Genomic DNA, 19,256 nt, shown 5'->3' on the forward strand with positions numbered 1-19,256 from the left:
TCAAGCCTAGCTAGACCTTTGGACTTCCCACATCTTACACAACTCTTGCACGCTCAGGTGCTTTCTTTTCCCACAGACTTTGTTTTTGCAGTGGCTGGAAATGGCTCTATTTAACCTGCAAAGGGGATGAGATGCAGGAACAGGCAAGTCCCAGTAGAGTCCCCTGGGCTGGAGCCACACAGGGTAAATGAAGGCTGCTGTGTGCCCCTTCCCCACCTGGCATCTTGTTTTTCTCTATGTGGCTGGCCAGTGGATCATCTGTTGAATGGGGGTACTATCCTTTTAAAAGAGGGGGGAACATCTTGAAATTAAACATCTGTAAGTAATTTAGTAATTTACAGGAACAGAGTGGGGGAACAATTGCCCCATAGCATTAACAGGCACCCCATTGATATCTAGGCACAGGGAGCAAATCGAGGGGGGGGGGGATTGACCATTTAAATATCTTCTATAAGGGAAGCTCTGAGCTGCTTTCAGGAGAGCAGGCTAGAAATTAAATGAAATAATAAATAATACTTGAAAGGGAGGGATGCTCTTTGGACTGGACGTACTGGCTTTGCCTGCTTCTTGTACTGCTCACCAGCAGGTGGCATCAGTGCCTCTGGTTAGAGACTGGGCTGGGCTGAGACTGGGGAGGAAATGTATGGGTAAAGAATGCTTAGTCCACATGCATACCCACTCCTCCATTGCAAAATCATGACTGGAAATGAGGCAAGGAGTTATATCTTAAAGATTTCCTCTTAGGATGTCAGACTTGACCCCACTTGGAGTCATCTGTGTCCCCTTGTAACTCATTCTCCTGTGTGTGGCTCCCCTTAACATCTGGTAGGTTGGGGGCAAACCATAACCAGGCTCCTTTCACCAGGTTGGGCCTTTCTGACTGCAGCTCTGAGCACAAGGGGGCAGGTGTGGCAGGACCTCTTGACTTTGTGCAAGTGTGTGCACAGTAATGCTGCCTATTTTGGAGATAAGTTTCCTCAATTGCATCAGGTTTCCCTTAAGCAGTGAGGAAACCCTAAATTCACCTATAGCCTGGATTAAGAGCCGGGGAAGCAAAGCAACAGAAAATGACTAAGCCAGGAAGCATCTCTGAAAAGGTCCCAGATAAAGAGAGGAGTTCATAAGAAAAAAACACTTTCTTCTAAGTCATGATGAAGATAACATTTATGCCTTACAGGTGTGTCCTATTCCTGGCAGGTTTATTTCCTCATTTAATGGCTCACCGGAAGCCGTTCTCTTTTGTGACGTTGGAGTGGGGAGGGCTAGTGTCATTAAAGTGAGCTAGTGTCATTAAAGTTGTGAGCTCCTGCATAAATTATTGTGCTCTGGGGTCATCCTTCTTGAGCTAAGAGAAAAATGTGTGAGCTGGAGGCTAAAAATCTGAGCTTGCTCACACTAACTCAGCTTAGAGGGAACATTGCTCCTGGTCATTCTTTTCATCAGTGGGTTCATTTAGTGGCAGCTGGGGGCGGGGGGGGGAGAATGAGGTGATCTGCTGTCCTTCATGTGGATGGATGGATGACCTTGCTATAATTGTTTCCAAAAAGGTTTTATCTGGGTTCTGGCTGGAATCTCTTCCCTTTTCAAAGACTGAGAAGTCCTTGCAAATGTGCAGTAGTGACTGAGTTCCCCCCAGAATATATGCAGAGTGTCTTTTCATGCACTCAGCAGCTGCTCCAGGCAGTGCACAGGATCATGCAGATTCTGCCCTTGGAGTAGGAATTGAGAAAGAAAGCCTATATTGCATCAGGAAAGTGATGAAGGAACCTAAGAGGATGCTGGTATGGCTAACGAAGTCCATGAACTTATAAAAGGCAAGAAGGCTTCCTTTAAAAACTAGGGAAATGTTAAAAGGACTCCAACGCAAATCAATGCAACTTAAAAATAATTTAAAGAGCACATGGCCTGACATTTCTTAAAAGTCAGCACCAAGGAGGTGTTCAGAAAGTGGGAAAGGCATTGTTAAGCACAAGAGGGAGAATACTAGAGAAGTTTAAATTAATTTCCATTTAGCTTCACTGGTGAAGACATTGATCAGATAACTGTGACTGAACCAGGGGTGGTGCCTGACAAAACAGAAGTGAGAAGTGACATTTAGTTCTAGGGCTAAATAAATTGAAAATTAACATCATCAGGTCCAGATAACACAAACCTTTCAGAAACTCAAAATGTAATTGCTGCTGTTACAAAAATGCACAACTTTCCAAAACGGTGGGCTTCTTTACTGGAAAACTGGGATATAGTTAATACACCACCATTTTAAAAAGGGGATCCAGGAAATTATAGGCCAGTTAATGCAGCCTTTGTCCCAGGTAAATTGGTTAACATAGCAGGAACTGGTTTCTGTAAAAGGAAGTCCCGCTGCATCCCTCTTTCTTCACCGTTTGACCTCACCTTTCTCCAAGCCACTCAGGATGGCATATACAGTTCCCTTCCATTGTATCCCCTATAGAGTAGGTCAAGCAGAGAGACTGTTTTGCATTTCACAGATAAGTGGGAATTCAGTCCCAGGCCTCATTCTTCCATCCTAGTTTAACCACTACACTGGCTACTGTCAATTAGTTATTAAGCGTTCTTTGAGAATGTTACCAGGCACGTGTGCAGGGTACTCTCCCATCCAAGTACTTGCCAGGGTCAGCCCTGCTTAGCCTCTGAGATCTGATGAGATTGGGCTAGACTTAAAAAAAAAATTGACAAAGCTTCTGGCTAAAAAAACCTCTTGGGAAAACATAACTGTCTTGGGGTAAGAGGATGGGTCCCTTTCACAGATGAGGGGCTTAAAATCAGGAAACAGAAAGCAGGAGCAAATGATGAGTTCTTGTAATGAAAGGAAGCAAGCAGTGGAGCCTCCCTTGAGATCTGTATTGGGGACCTGTGCTGTTGAACTTATCAGTGACCTGGGATTGGTGACAGAGCTGTGAGGTTGTTGGTGGCGTCCTCTTACTCAGGAAGGTAAACACACACACGTACAAAGCTCCCTTTGACTTGATGGACCAAGGGTCTGATTCAGCATGAGCTGTCAATTCAGACTGGCAGCAGCTCTCCAGGGTCTCAGGTCATATCACCTACTGCCAGATCCTTTAACTGGAGATGTTGGGGATTGAACCTGAGATCTTCTACATGCCAGGTAGATGGTCTACCACTGAGCCACAGCTACTCCCTGGAAATACAAATACTGAAGAGCACAGAAATGATCTCTCAAAAGTATGGTTATAGACTTCCTATCTCAAAAAGGCCCTTGTGCTCAAAAAGGTGGAGAAACAGACAACGCAAATTAACAGGAAATATGAAGTGATACACTGGTGGGGGATCCAATATCACATGTACTGTGAAGGAGTCTGAACTGGCTGACCAGGAAAGAGATCTTGGGGTTGTGGCCTTTGACTCACTGTGTAGCAGTGGTGTAAAAAAGGTAAATTCCATGCTATGAGCCTAATCTCAGCTTTTTTTAAAAAGCAGGTGTAAGGCTGCAAAGGTAAGCATGAAGGGTTGCAACCTCTGCATGAGGAAATTAGTGTAACTTCACACAGAGAATGCATATTGCAAAATCCCTCTTTTGAGCTCTTTTGATTCTAATATGCACTCTCTTCCTGAGTGTGCCTTGCTCTGATTTGGGGATTTCAGACAGGTTTTACTAGTGGGTTCTTTCTATCCCACCCCACCCCACCCCCGCCCCCCATTTCCAGCCTTGCCTTCTTGCTCCTTTTTGCACCTCCTGCTGGACTTGTGGCCTGCAGTGAGTGTGTCCACCACTTTGTGCAGGTCTTGCAAGGTTGCTTTGTGCTGCTGGGTGTTTTGATTGCTCTTACACTTTCTCCCAGTGCCTCGGTGAGTACAGAGTGAGCTGTGCCAAAGCGATAACTGGGTTGGCAGCACCCACCCCAGCATGCCCTACCCGTTCTCTGCAGGGCGGAGTGAAGCATGTCAAAGAACCACTTTTGTCTCCTGTGCAACTGGAGTCGCTAGATGGGTGGAGGGTGCTATGTAGAGTGTTAAGAGGAGAGGCTTGCTGATACTGCCTGCAGGGCATGTCCAATAGCTGGTGCACTTCCACCCCTCAAAGGGATTGAGGAATCTGTGCAATCCCTGAGGAACCTCTTCTCTCTTGGAAGGGAAGAAATTTTTCCACGCAGGTCCATTCAGAACCATCACTGATTATCTCGGAGCAGGAGGAGGCAGGTTTACTCCCCAGTGGTCTCCCAAGCAGCAGCAATTGGGGTGCAGTCCATTGGAGCTCTGAAAAGGCCTTATGCCTTTGGGTCATAGCAAAAGCTGCATGTGCATCCATAGTTCTGGATGGGAGCTGTGACCGGCTGGGGTCTTTCTGTAAGAGATGCATCCATAGCTGACTGGAAACCCAACTCTTTGGAGCAGATCTGTTATCAGTCCTATATATGTGACTGGAAGCCAAGGGGAAAGCACTCTGCACATGCTCAGGCAACATTCCCTAGTCATGTTTTTAATGCCCTAGAAGAATCCTTTGATTTCAGAGCAGGGTCTTGGAATAAGCACTGATGCTGCGGAAGGGTAGCTGGCCAATGGAAACCTGGCATTTGTTTTTGCCATTCTTTGTACTGGGTTCCAGCTGCTGGGCTCAGTAACTGGAGGCCCTGAGAAGGATGTGAAGCAGTAGCTGACCAGCTGGGGGGAGTGGCGGCAGCGTCATTTGGTGGGCCATGCCTTGGTTGTGTGTTTGGGAGGGATGTGGTGCAAAGCCACTGCTGCAGCAGTGGCGTCTGTGGGTCTTGTGATCTCTGGGTTGCTTCACAGCTGTTTGTGTCACTCTGCTGATGGGACCTTGGAATAGGACGTCCGAGTACACGAGTTAATGTTTATAAGACACAGTTGACTTTTGGCAAGAGGCTTTGGAGACTTCCCAGTCTTGCTTGCTTCAGGGGTGATTTGTGGAATTCTGATTAGGGGGCACAAAAAATCCTCAGAAATTCTCCTATTTGGGGCTGGCACTACTCAGAGAGGAGAGGGCACATCATGCTGCAATCGCAAATGACCATAGGCTAGGCTGAGCACTGGGAAAGGGAGAAGCATCGACTGCTAGAGACAGGCAATTAGCCCCGAGGTTGCCCTCTGCCTCCAGGGGTGGCTGTAGGCTGAGCTGCCGGTTCTTAACCCACACCCAGGTGCTACGTTCCTGAAGTGTTTGTATCGGCAAGAGGTGGCGAAGAAGCTGGGGGGCGGGTGGGCAAATCGAACTCTCCTCTCTTTGGATCGCAGAAACGGGGAGGGACCAGCCCAGGTATAAAGGTCCCTGCCTCGCTGGCTGCGTCTTCGAAAAGAGGAGGGTGAACTGGTGGTTTCTTGCTGTATCGGCGCTTCTCGTACAGGTGAGCGTGAAGGGAGAGGAGGCGATCAGCCAGGCAGGCTCGACTGGGATTCTGCTGTCTGGGAACGTGGCGAGTTTAAAGACATGACCGGGGCGGGGCGGAGAGCGGTGCTTCTTGTAAATTCCAAAATCTTCCGCTCTGCAAAATCCCTCGCTGCTTTGGGCAACGAATTCGAGCGGCGAGCGGCTTGCAACTTGCAATCCGATATTTTTTCTTAGTAAAGAACAAGTTTCAAACTGGTAGCTGAAATGTCCATTTGGAATAGATTTTCTTTTCGCTCACTTCGGCTCTACAAATTCAAAGCCAAGTGGCGAGGGGCAGGGAGAGCGATTCGCTCCGGCTACTCCAGTGGGGCGCTGCGCTTGGCCTGGGGCTTCTACCCAGATTTTAACAAGCGGAGACTTTCCGCTTCCCTCCTTCTTCAAAAGAGAAAACAAATTCCAGTTGCTTGAACACCTGAGGTAGGGAAAGGGTGGGCAGGATTTACAGCGCTAAGGTCTTTGAGGAGCTCTTCATATTGGATAAATGATTAAATATCAGAAATCTATGGAATAGAGGTTTAAATGGCAGAATCCCCCCCTCCCCCCGTTCCTGGGTGTGAATTTGGCTTGCCTAGGACAGAAACTGAGCAGCTGAAGGGAGAGCTCCTCTTTCCTTAAAAACCCATACACACTCTTGCTGAGACTTCACTCAAATTAGGCCTCAAAATATGGCGGCTGGAGGTAGGGTTGCCAAGTCCAATTCAAGAAATATCTGGGGACTTTGGGGATAAAGCCAGTAGCAAGGTTGTGACAAGCATAACTGAACTCCAAAGAGAGTTCTGGCCATCACATTTAAAGGGACTGCACACCTTTTAAAATGCCTTCCCTCCACTGGAAATAATGATGGATAGGGGCACCTTCTTTTGGGGCTCATAGAATTGGACCCCCTGGTCCAATCTTTTTGGAAGGGTGTTTTGAGGAGAGGCATCAGATGCTATGCTGAAATTTGGTGCCTCTACCTAAAAAAAAAACAGCCCCACCCCAAGCCTCAGGTACCCACAGATCAATTCACATTGTACCCTATGGGAATTGGTCTCAATAGGGAATAATGGAGTGCCCATCAGACATTTCCCTCCCCCCACTTTCTGATGACCCTGAAGCGGTGGGAGGACCTCCAAACTGGGAAATCCCCTGCCCCCACCTGTGGATTGGCAACTGTAACCACAGGCCCTGCTGTGGCTCCACATGCCCTAGCAGCTCTGGCTGTTTTTCCCAGTGTATCCTAAAAGCCTTTAATGGGAGCCCTTGTGGGGCTTCTAAGGAGCTGCTTACTGGTAACTGACTCTTCCTCCTGGACTTCTGCCACTTTACCAAGACTTGTTGATGGCACTACTGAGCAGAGCTCATTCAAGAACCAGCTCCCGGAAGAAACGCGGGCCCTGCGGGACTTTGAGCAGTTCCGCAGGGCCTGCAAGACCATCCTTTTTATGATGGCCTGCATTGATTAAAGAGAGAGACTGCTAAGGAAAATAAAAAACTTACCATTGGTTTAATAGCACCAGGATGTCAATTTTATTAATTTTACTAATTTTATTAATTTTAGAATTTTAATTAATTTGTTAAATTAGTTATTGCTTCGAACATTATTGTACTCAATGTATTAATTTAATGTTGTTAGCCGCCCTGAGCCTGCTTCGGCGGGGAGGGCGGGATACAAATAAAATGATGATGATGATGAAGAGCCAGTATGGTAGAAGAGTGCCAAACTAGCATCTGGAAGGACTTAGGTTTGAAACACCACTCGGAAGCTTGCTGGGTGATCTTGGACCAGACACATTCTCAACCCAGTCTACCTCACAGGGTTGCTGTGAGGATGAAATGGAAGAGAGGAGGAGGATATGAGATGCTTTGAGTCCTTATTAAGGAGAAAGGTGGGGTGTAAATGAATGTATTAATTAAATAAAATTTTGTGTTGCTTTCGGCAACTTATCTTATGCTGTTGCTGGCTGAGTCCATTGCTGTGGTGTTGCTGCAGCGGGCATGGTTCAGGTCCTCGCACCACTTGAGCAGGCCTAAGCTTGCTAGTCAATGACTAGGAGCCAGTGAAGCCTTTGCTTCTGCATCAGTGCCCTCCTTCGCTTGGGTGGCTTGGCTGGAGAACCATTTCTGCTACCATATTTGATGTCAGGCTGTGCCACTCCACACCCACTAAGTCTTCTCCCACTAAGCAAACTTTGATATCGGGGAGGCGGGGGCTGCAGTGGTTTTGGTTCATTGTGGCATGGTCATTAACTATCTCGGTTTGTACACCACACCCACCAGCTGCTTCCACCTCTGTTTGCAGGACAGCTGGGCAGAGGCCCACAGTCATCATCATCTGTTGAGCCAGACCTCAAAGCAGCAGTCATCTAGAACAGAAGGGCGGCCATACACTGCTGAGGGCTGGGCCATATCTTGCATCAGATATGGCAGGGGTGGCCAACGGTAGCTCTCCGGATGTTTTTTGCCTACAACTCCCATCAGCCCCAGCCAGCATGGCCAATGGCTGGGGCTGATGGGAGTTGTAGACAAAAAACATCTGGAAAGCTACCGTTGGCCACCCCTGGGATATGGAATCCATGCTCCAGGTATTGGCTTTACAGCTAAATGGTGGTTGGGCAGGGTGTGTAATTTGGGGAGTCATGGGGAGCTGATCCTTCATTTCCTAGATAGAATGATTTCTTTCACCCGGCTGCTATTAGGCACAATGCGGGGTGGGGAGAGGAAGACAGGCATAATACCTGGACCAGGCTTTGTAAGAGAAATGGGAGTGCAAAATCCAGAACAACAGGCAAATGTTCCCTCAGAAGATAGGTATGGTATAATTGCTGTCTCCTTCCCCCCCACAGCTGCTTCTTTCTGGGGGCAGGATTTCTATCTGGGAAATAGAACAGGGGGTGAAGAGTTAAATGTCCCTGCAATGGTTCTGCTCCCAATTGCTATCCCTGTTTGCTTGAAAGAAACCACGCATCCAGTGTCCCTTGTTTTCTTCACATGCTGAGTGGCCTCTTCCTTACTTCTGGAAAGAAAGGGAGGTCTGGCCAGAGACCAATAGGACAGGGTCGTTGTGGACCTTTGCTCTCAAGCCCAAGGGCCTTTGGGCTGGCTGTGTTTGAACTGGCTTAATGGTTACCTTTCTGGTCAGCTTTCTGCCTGCCCTTTTTGTCCTCAGGGTGAGTGGCAGATTCACCAGTTCTTTGTGCAATCCTTTTGGGGCCCCATCCAGGTACTGGCTGTGGGAGCTGTCCTCTGCTACCAGCCCTTCCTCTGCTCTGCCCCAAAAGGTTTCAGCCCATGACTCACCCAGCCTCCACGTCTTTTGGTAACTTAGAGTTGCCTGGAACTGGCTGGTCCCAATGGGTGCTCCTGGTTCTTCTCCCTGTGCCTTGGCAGGATATTCTCAGAAGGGGGCCTTTGTCTCATAATAAGTTTTCAGTTTGCTCATTTCTCCCAATGTGAGTTTCTGTGGCCAGTACCTCCAGCCTTCTGTTCCCTTGGGCAGCCCTGTACTTGGAGTTGGTTCCACACGGAAGGATGGAGTGTGTGTGTGTGTACATGTAGGAGGAAGGATGCACTGGAGCAGGGTCAGCCTGGACACAAAGAACTGAGGGTCCCATTGTGCTCTGTCAGGCTTGGCACCAGCTTCCGGCACTGACTCTGCTCTGGACCCCGGAAAGAGATGCAAGTTGTTGGCCTTTCCATGGAAAAACACGTTCCAGCTGCTGCTCAGCAGCGTCATGGCAAGGCAACTGACGCTGTATTAAACGCTCTAACTCCCAGCCCTGTAAAGGCCAGTTGACTCTTAACTCTTCTTTCCCACCCCCCGGTTGCTGCTGTGTTTCCCCAAGGCATGTCTGGGGCATCAGCCCAAGCCTGGCCTGCCAAGAGCTCAAGATCACCAGCCACCCCCTTCTACAATGGCCTCTAGACACTCTTCCCCAAAAAGGCACAAAAGGGAGAGAGACCACTGTGTGGGGTCCTCCTCACCCCTGGTGGAGCCTGGAACCAGGTGTTGGTGCAGGCTATGACAGCCTGGAATGCCACACACAGACACTTTGTTTGGCAAGGGTGGGCGGAAGTCCGGGCAGTGGACCTGAATTCTAAAGCGCGTTGTTTGGGAACCAATAAAGGCCTCATTGTATGCAAAGTAGTTTATAAAGCAGCATATGACTCCCCGGTGCTGAGCAGCGGCAAAGAGCGGGCACAGTCGGCCGGGCAACATGAGCCTGTATAGAGGGAGCCTGCAGCTGCTTTAGGAACAATCCATTTCCCCACTGCAAGGTAATGTCTGGGCTGTGGGACCTTGTCTGACCTCACTCAGACTGCCAGCCTTGGAGCTCTTGGTGAGTGGATAAGGCTCAGCAGGTGGCAGTCTAAAATGGGGGTGAGGTAGGGGAGCCCCTGCTGGAATCCTGTGTTTGATGGAAGTGGTGGCCTGTGTAAGCTCTGTGTGTGTGTGTGTGTGTGTGTGTGTGTATGCATGACTTCTGTCTGGAGAGCTTTTAGCTTTGGGCCTGATTCTGCAGTTGCAAGAGCTGTGCTGACCCAGCTGCTGGGATGTACAACCTCTCAGAAGCTGGGAAATCTGTTTAGGAATAACAACTATGGTACTTGGAAGGTGCATGTGCATGTGCAGGGTGAAAAGGGCTGCCTGAGGCCATTGAATGAGTTTATGGCGGGGTGAAGCTTCCTGTCTCACAGTTCAACATATTGGTCATTATACTGTGACAGCCACGCTAAGTGAAGAATTACAATGCTTTGCTCAGCAGCCGGCTTTTCTTGAATGTTTAGGGCAGGTGACCATCATTCTTTTGCAACTTTGCTGTGCCTTTGCCCAGAGGAGAAACCCTCCCGGCAGGGAAAGTGCAAGACTGGCCGTCTCACTCCCCAGAGTGAAGGGCCATTCAGAAGTGAGGGAGGACTCTGGCTGGCCTCTGCTGCAGTAGAGCAGGCATGTTTCAGATTCACTGCTGCCAAATAGATCCTGTCCTCTGGGAGACTCTGGCTTAGATGCAGGGGCTGATCCAGAGTCCCTGAAAAGCTTCCAGCCCAAGGCCTCAGCAGCCACCTCAGCGCCACTTTGTCCACTGTGGAATGCAGGGCCTCTCGTCAAACGTCCTGCTCTTCCGCACTGCACGTGCCTCTCATAGCAACAGTAGGAGGTGGTAAGAAAGGCGAGTGGGAGGTAGAGGAGATGTCCCTGAAGCTGCATTGCTTTGCATTGAATGGAACAGTGGCAGACTGCCAAAGGCAGCTAACTATAGGTTTTGGAACCAGCCTTTCAGTTTACTGCCTGGTGGATCTAAATAAAATTTGGGGCAGAAAGAATGGTCAGATTGGTGCTCAACCAGACCTGAGACCTGTAAGATCTCCCACTGTATTGTTTTACCCCTAAAGAACAGCCCTTATTAAGACTTTTATTTCCTCATGGGTCAAGGTGGCTTTTTTTGCTGTGAAGTCGCAGCTTTCAAGGCAAGAGAAGTTCAGAGGTGGTTTGCTATTGCCTGATTCAGTAGAGTGACCTTTCGTAGTCTCCCATCCAAATACTGACCAGGGCCAATCCTGCTTAGCTTCTAAGAATTGACAAGATTGGAATACCCTGGTCTATTCAGGGCAGGGTAGCTTATATGTACTAATTAAAACCTCAAACAACACTAAAATCTCCCATCCTCCCCTACTTGAAGAAAAAGAAAACCCAGAAAAATTTAACAATTTGCAATAAAATGCATACAAATGACACTCCATTAAAAGCTCTCGTGACTACAACAGCCTTAGTACCACCCAAATGCTCTCAAGAATAAGGACCCCCTTCCTTCCTCAGGGAGTCAGGGACTCTATCCCATAATGTGGGAGCAGCTACAGAAAAAGCACAGGCCCTGTTACTGGAACTAAAGTAGCCTGGGGAAGGGAAGAATTATTTCTGCTGAGTAAATATGTGAACATATGAAGCTGCCTTATATTGAATCAGACCCTTGGTCCATCAGAATCAGTATCATCTACTCAGACTGGCAGTGGCTTTCCAGGGTCTCAAGCTGAGGTTTTTCACACCTATTTGCCTGGACCCGTTTTAGTTGGAGATGCCGGGGATTGAACCTGGAACCGTCTGCTTACCAAGCAGATGCTCTACCACTGAGCCACTGTCCCTCCCCTAAAAAAAAAATGTTAATGCTGTCCCTCCCATGGTGCTGCAGTCTGAATTATAATCAACCACCACCACCCCACCAGCCATTCTAAGGTTGGATCATGTACAATATAACCAGTGTTCCCTCTAAGCTGAGTTAGCGTGAGCTAGCTCACAGGTTTTTAGCCTCTAGCCCACACACGTTTGTCTTAGCTAAGGAAGGATGACCCCAGAGCACTCTAATTTATGCAGCAGTTCACAACTTTAATGCCAGTAGCTCACAAAGTAGAATTTTTGCTCACAAGACTCTTGCAGCTTAGAGGGAACATTGAACATAACTGAACCTCTGGTTCATGTGGGGAGCTGTTCTTTGTAGGGAGCCATTTGCAGTGATTCTGTCAGATCCGTTGTTTGGTTTCATCAAGCTGCTATGCCATTCTGGCTGCAGCCGGACGATGCATTGGCAAAACCATTGTTTATGTGTTAAGGATGACTCAGTATGAGTAGACATACCCCACATTCTTGCAGTCATCTTAATTGCAGCTCTACATTTCCTTGCACAATACCTCACCCCAAAATATTTTTTTTCAAAATATAAGCTGGGCAGGTAAAAACAGTTCCCAACGTGAAGCTGCTTTATAGTGAGCCAGACAACTGACCATATACTGATAGAGCATAGATCTATCAAGATCAGCATTATCTACTTGAGCTGGCAGCAGCTGTCTATGATCCACTTAACTAGATGTGCTGGGGATTGAATCTGGGACCCTCTGCATGCAAAGCAGCTGTTCTACCCCAAAGTTATGGCCCCTTAAAAAAAATCACAAAAGTTGGCTTGTGTCAAAACCAATGCAAAAAACATGGTTGTATGAGTTGGGAAAACATCACAGCTAATATATGGCAGTATTATTAAGGGCCTAGGAAAAAAGAAAGTTTCAAACAGGACAAAAAACAGGCACAGAAACTAGCATGAATGCTGATTCCAGGTTTAGAACTTGGCATATTGGTGTGGGAGGAGGGAAACAGGCAATTTTGGAAGATACTCCTTTTGAAGCCAAGTGCTCCTACTGTCTTTGTGCTATTAGCAGCATGTGACCCTGCCCCCTCTCCTGGCATGACTGCTCTGACCAGACCAGACTTTGTCTTCTCTTTGCAGGAGTGAGGAAGAATGAAGTGGGAAGGCTTCTATTCCCTTGTGATTGGTGTGAACCGCCACTCCACAGCCGTTGGCCGCATCTGGCTCTCTGTAGTGTTCATCTTCCGCATCATGGTGCTGGTGGTAGCTGCTGAGAGTGTCTGGGGAGATGAGCAAGCCTCTTTCACCTGCAACACGCTACAGCCTGGTTGCAAGAACGTCTGCTATGACCACTACTTCCCCATCTCCCACATCCGCCTGTGGGCCCTGCAGCTCATCCTGGTGACAACTCCGGCTTTGCTTGTGGCCATGCATGTGGCATACCAGCAGCACCAGGAGAAGAAGTTGTTAGTGATGACAGGCCATGGAGATCCCAAGCACCTGGAAGAGGTCAAGAAACACAAGATGCGCATTTCAGGGTCCCTATGGTGGACTTACGTTTGCAGCGTGGCCTTCCGCATCATCTTTGAAGGAACCTTCATGTACATCTTTTATGTCATTTATCCTGGGTATCAGATGGTCCGTTTGGTCAAATGCAACGATTACCCCTGCCCCAACTATGTTGACTGCTTTGTCTCGCGGCCCACGGAGAAGACAATTTTCACTGTTTTCATGCTGACCACCTCTGGTATTTGTATTGTCCTCAACTTGGTTGAACTGGTGTACCTGTTGGTGCGGGCATGTGCCCGCCGCAGCCACCAAAACCCTAACCCATCTTCAGGGAAGGGCTCCTTCCTGGGACACAAGCTGTCTGAGTACAAGCAGAATGAAATCAACCAACTGCTGACGGAACAAGACAGCTCCCTCAAGGACATTCTCCGTCGCAATTCAGGGGTACAAGAAAAAACTGACCGCTGTTCAGCCTGCTAAGGGTATTGGGACCATGGAGGTGGTGATTGGTTGCAGCAGACCAAGACTGGGAAGAAAATGTGGGACGTCTGTGAGTTGCTGTGGGTGGGAGCTGGCAGGGTCTTTCTTATGAAGTTTCCTTGCAGTGCCTTAGGCCCTTCTACCAGCCTTCATTTCCATCACTGGCCCTGATTATTCTTTTAGCTCCCTGCTGTCAGCCTGCCAGCTGCCTAGAAGCACAATCTTCCATGGATTTGATAAGAATTGTATAGTTGCAGAACTTTCCAGCTGCAGAATATTTGCAAGGAGATTTTAACTTAACCTCTGTAGCCCATGCTGCCTGGGGAGAATAGGGCAGGCATGTTGACTTCCAACCAGAGCTTCCAAAGAAACCTTTCTTCCTTGTGTCCCACATCACCTTGTGCTCATCCTAATCTTCTCCAAAAGGAAAAGAGGGGGAGGAATCAGAATAATCTTACATTGCATATAATTTTGCTTTGTAAATTCAGGAAGCAAAATTTAGATTTCCACACTGTACATTTTGGAATTTCACAGAACAGAAATAAATCACAAGGATTCCTGCCATCTTTCTACAGGGCTATGGATCAGCTACTTCAGTCTCTGTTTATAGTCTGACACAGGGCTTTTTTGGTAGAAAAAGCCCAGCAGGAACTCATTTGCATATTAGGCTACACTCCCTGATAACACCATTGTTTCACATAGGGCTTTTTTGTAAAAAAAAAAAAAGCCTGCTAGAACTGCGTTCCTGCTAAAAAAAAAAAAAGCCCTAGCCTGGCACCTAATGTCCATCTTTTATGTCCTGGATCTGGGCTGGCATAGCACAAGCACCAAAAGAAGATGTCTCTGTGGAATCTTTTCCCACCAGCAGGGCTCCTGTGTCTCTCCCCAGCAGGGTAGGGAGAAATTCAAGAAGAGCCATTTGCCTTGGTAGCAATGACAGAAAGGAACCCCTCTTGAATTTCTGCCATTGGTGCAGGTGTAAAAACAGGGGCCAATCCTATGTCTTGGTTGCTGCTCTCATTCGGCAAGGGAAGGGTGGGGAGGTTGCCAAGTTGGGGGCGGGAGCAAACAGCTCTTCTCTCAAGTTACACATCCCTGTACCGAAGCAGTCAGTATTAAAGGCTGATTTTACAATTCTGCCTTCAGTCATTTGTCTTTAGGGCTCTTGTCTGTAACTTAAAATACCAAGAGATAAAGACTTGTGGTAAGTGGGACAAGCTTATACTCCCAGTGGGAGACTGAAGTAGAGAGAATAAGCAGGTGGGCACACATGCATCCTCCGTCTGAAGCTTGGGAAGGAGCGCTGCTGTCTGGGAGGGACAGCATGTGCTCATACTACCCCCCTGGGACTTTCATTACACTGTCACATCCATATGTAGTTGCAGGCTAGCAGCTGCTGGTCCCACTCACATATTGTAAGCAGCAGTGGCTATTCTTTTCCTTGGCAATGTGGCTAGGAATCTGCAAGAATTACAGGGCAAATCTTGTGCGCTAGTAGGCTAGGAAGGCCTAACAGCTGGCAAAGCTTTGGGCATTTGCAAAATAGCCATTTTTCTGCAATTGAGGTAAAAAGGAGGCATCCAGCCCTCCTACGTGGAAAAAGTGGTGCTGCATGAAGACTGAGACAAGTATTTGGGTTTAAAAAAAAAGTGTATACAGCCCTCTCCAAAAGCCCTTTAGTGTTCAAATCATTAGAACATGAACGAATGAAGCAGAGACAGTAACATGCTGATCCAGCAAACTCCTTTCCACATCACCCCTCCAAGGAGCATAATTGCGCCCCCCTCTTCCGTTCTAGCTTTGGGTGAATTCACACAGGCATGTTACACCTCAACGGCTGCAACACTCTGGTATTTTGCACGTGTGAACCATATCACACACTCCAAACACCACAGGCACCTTGAACACGGGATGTTTCAAACACAGGCAGTTCACACATTCAGCTACAAGTCAAGAGAGCAAATCTCCCTTCATGGACTCCTTGGTCAAACTTGCCACAATTCAAATTTCTCTGGAGGGAGGGAGAATGCTCCCAGCTGACTATGAAAATCAGGCTTTCAGTCTGAAGAATGTTTTCCTGTGGTAAAGCTGCTTTCCTGTGGTAAAGAATGTTTTCAGAATAAAGCTTCTTAGGGTTGCACCTTCAGATAGGATATAGGGAAGCAGAGCCAGTACTAGAGAGCAGTGGGGCCTGAGTGGACATGCTCTGCCTGTACTCAACAATCCAAATTTTACATTTTTCTGTCAGAGAGCACACTAAAAGGGTGAAAAAAAATCATTCTGTACCTTTGGGGAGCTTTTTGACATGACTCAGAAAAGTGGCTGCCAGCTCGAGTTGCCTGATTGGCTAGTGCTCGGGACATCACTAACACACAGCAGGAATCTCTGACCGCACTCCCAAGCAGCTGTTTTTGCAAATGATTTTAATTGTTCACATTTTCACTATGGAAGAATGCCATATGCATCCATAGAACCACTCCAAAAACAACAGCCATGTAATATCTTTAGATTAGGGCCAATTAAAGTAACAGAAGTGCACAAACCTTTTGAGTTTCCCAGGAGCCTTCATCAGGCTGGATGAAAGCCCCCATCTGCACTTTGTATGTATCACATGGAGGTATTTATTAGAGGTAATAAAATGGTATTGCACAACTTATGTTTTTTGAATTTTGTTAGTCTTTACCATCCATACATGTGCCACTTTTTAAGGCTAGCACACCTGAAGCAAGACTGATGGGGTACCAGCACTCAAATTGCTGGTATGCATGCAAGTAGGACAAGTTACAGTGTCAGGTTCACACAGCAGGTGGATAAGAATCCCATGTGGCCATTGTTAAAACATTTTGACTGTGTTTGCTTCAAGCAGTCTCTAACTTCTGCAGGCCCAATAGCTATGCAAGGGCACAGGAAACACCTCCCCTTGGAACAACAAAAAGGCCAGAGTTCACAGTTCCTGCTACTGCCACTCACCACAAGCCACTCACCTACCTCTGCTAATGGCCCAAAAGAGGGATCACAGAGGAGAGTGGCTGGCAGCATGGTCACTGAACTGGAGGGGTGGCCAAACTGTGGCTCTTTCACACATATTGAGTGGCTCTTGAAGCCTCCACTGCCACGTCAGCCGGATTGGAGAAGGCATTCCTCTCTTTAAATCACTTTTCCAAGCCAAGCCAGACAGCCGCTTGGAGAATGCATTTAAAGTTGCTTTCTTTCCACCTCTCCTCCATCTATTTGCCTTCCTTCCTTCCTTCATGTCTTGTGGCTCTCAGATGTTTATTCTATGTGGCTCTTACTAGAGGAAGTGCAACCTCACAATGTCATGCTCCTCTAGGTTAAGAGGAAGGACTCAGCAGTAAAGGAGAGCTGACCGCCATGGCTTCCATGCTGGACCAGCCAGAGCAAGGAGATGACCCTCCAACAGCACACATGCAGCCAGAGGCAGGTCATTCCAAGGTCCTGCGAGCTGGAGAGCACTTACCTAAATATAACCCCTGTACCATGTACACTCACCCTGCAGGAGGGGTTATAATTAGCAAAGTGCCCAGGCCGAAAATAAAGGCAGAGAAGGTTGCCCCCAACCCCCAGTGGCTACTGTGCCGGTCAGTCATGGCAAGAGCCAATAAGCAACAAAGCTCTGATGGCAACAAAGCCTCCTGCCTTGAACAGAGACTCAAGAGCTCAGTTCTCCGGCAGTGGTACCAACGAACAGGAACAACTGGTCAGGCACTTGTGGGTGCTTGCTTTGAGCTTCCTTTGAGGGGGCCCCCCAATGCTCTTTGGACATGAGATGCTTGAGAGGATCACAACTGCTTGATTGCTGGTGCTTCTGAAGCTGGAAGTGGTGAGTTTTGCTGCAGTTGCTGCAGGGATTTTCTTGTCCTTGCCTCAATGGCCCTGGTCTTCAGCTGCATTCCTGCAGTAATTTCAGTTTTTGTATAGGACAGTGGCAAGATGGTCCCTGTATGTTCCCCTTAGGTGCAGGTAATGCAATTTGGTCATGCTGCAGGGGCAACAGAGCTAAATACAGGAAAGAGGTGGAGCTGCTACTCCTGGGTCAGTAACTGGTTAACCAGGCCTGGGGCCTCAGTTACTTTTGGTCAGGTTAAACTCAGGCTTTGAGAGACACAATGGGGACAACCAGAGAACAAAGACAGAATGAGCCAGGTCAGCTGGCTCAGCACAGGTAGATCCTGCCCCTCCTGGCACCTTGCTCCCTTTGTGTTAACAGAAGGTGCTTCAATGCCTCTAATGGCATACGCTCATCCCTCTCTTTCAGGGCAAACAAATCCGGTGCCCATGGGGGACTGGCACCTGCTTGGAAGGTTGCTGGAGAGTGTGCAAGAGCACTCCACAGTGGTGGGCAAAGTCTGGCTGACGGTGCTCTTCATCTTCCGCATTCTCGTCCTGGGTGCTGCTGCAGAGAAGGTGTGGGGGGACGAGCAGACCAACTTCTCCTGTGACACCAAGCAGCCTGGCTGCCAGAGTGTCTGCTATGACCAGACTTTCCCTATCTCCCACATCCGGTTCTGGGTGCTGCAGATCATCTTTGTCTCCACACCCAGTCTCATCTACCTGGGCCACATCCTGCACCTGGTGCGCATGGAACAAAATGAACAAGAAGGCCAGGAAACTCAGGGTAGCTCCTTTACAGGACAGCCTAATCCCACCAAGGTCTCCATTCGGGATACTCAAGGTAGGATCCGCCTCCAAGGGGCCATTCTGAGGACATACATTTGCAACATCATCTTCAAGACCCTCTTTGAGGTGGGCTTCATCTTGGGCCAGTACGTCCTGTATGGGTTTGAGCTGAAACCTCTCTACACCTGCAACCGCTGGCCCTGCCCCAACACAGTCAATTGCTACATCTCCCGCCCCACTGAGAAGACGATCTTCATCCTCTTCATGCTGGCTGTGGCCTGCCTCTCACTCCTGCTCAACATAGTAGAGATGTACCACGTGGCCTTCACCAAATGCAGGGTGAGGCAGTCAGCCAGACACAGTGCAGGTGCAGAAGAGGCTATGGGTCCTGACCCCCACAGACACGGCAGCCCCACTCCACCACACAGTATCTCTTTGCAGGCTGGTGACAAGGCCGCTAAGGGGGAGAGCCCTGGAGCAGGAATGGTGAATGACAGCCCCGCTTGGGTTGCAAGCCAGACACAAGACAGCAAGTACAGCAAGACCGGCAGCAAATGGAAGCCCAGCGATCTAGCTGTTTAGCCCACCGGATGCTGTGCTAGAAGACAGCGAGACAGTGCAATGGACATAATCAGCCTAGAGCCCAAACCCCTGAGCCTTTCCCCATTGCCTGACTAGAGAAAAAGAGATGCAGAAGCCAGGACCCTTGAAGAAGTGAAGTGGAGGGGTGGAGGGAGAAGAGCCCTGTCATTGCTTCAGTCTGTCCACACCCCTTTCAAGGCAGGAAGCAGTAACTGAGTAGAGGGACAAGAGTAGAGACTGCAGTGGTGGTCTCCCCAACTCAAAGGAATTTTCTGGGCTGGTCTCATAGCTAAGCGCAGAACCTCAGAACTAATGGTCTGCCTGGTACACTCCATAACCCCCCCCCCCTTTTTAAGAGCATGTGGCAAGAGCCATCCCTTCTGTCCCTTGGAAGGAAGAGGCAAAGCCAGCAGGGGAGAGTGCTAGGCATGTGGTTCATGCCTGGGTCTAGGATGAGGTCTGCAGAGCCTTTTGCCACCTAGTGGTCAGGAACAGACAGGGACACCCAAGCAGCAAGAGAAAACTTCTCCATGGGCTCCAAAGTTGCA

The 19,256-nt window shown here is 48.5% G+C and overlaps 3 protein-coding genes across 3 annotated transcripts in view; all 3 read left to right on the forward strand.

Annotated features, from left to right (window-relative positions):
- NONO (non-POU domain containing octamer binding) overlaps window positions 1-19,256 on the forward strand; it is a 122,506-nt gene that overhangs the window by 57,740 nt on the left and 45,510 nt on the right. The window lies entirely within an intron of this gene.
- GJB1 (gap junction protein beta 1) lies at window positions 4,946-14,622 on the forward strand. Its single transcript, XM_060249004.1, has 2 exons — window positions 4,946-5,342; window positions 12,640-14,622. Exon 2 carries the CDS (start codon window positions 12,652-12,654, stop codon window positions 13,486-13,488), a length of 837 nt encoding a protein of 278 aa, XP_060104987.1. The 5' UTR covers window positions 4,946-5,342; window positions 12,640-12,651; the 3' UTR covers window positions 13,489-14,622.
- On the forward strand, window positions 17,774-18,708 carry LOC132578981 (gap junction alpha-3 protein-like). The gene has a single exon (XM_060249134.1). It carries the CDS (start codon window positions 17,785-17,787, stop codon window positions 18,706-18,708), a length of 924 nt encoding a protein of 307 aa, XP_060105117.1. The 5' UTR covers window positions 17,774-17,784.

The sequence above is a fragment of the Heteronotia binoei genome, chromosome 11 (genome assembly GCF_032191835.1).
Source record: "Heteronotia binoei isolate CCM8104 ecotype False Entrance Well chromosome 11, APGP_CSIRO_Hbin_v1, whole genome shotgun sequence".
NCBI lineage: Eukaryota > Metazoa > Chordata > Lepidosauria > Squamata > Gekkonidae > Heteronotia > Heteronotia binoei.

Excerpts from the sequence above, each read along its gene's own strand:
- GJB1 (XM_060249004.1), top strand. The coding sequence starts at position 12,652 with ATGAAGTGGGAAGGCTTCTATTCCCTTGTGATTGGTGTGAACCGCCAC.
- LOC132578981 (XM_060249134.1), top strand. The coding sequence starts at position 17,785 with ATGGGGGACTGGCACCTGCTTGGAAGGTTGCTGGAGAGTGTGCAAGAG.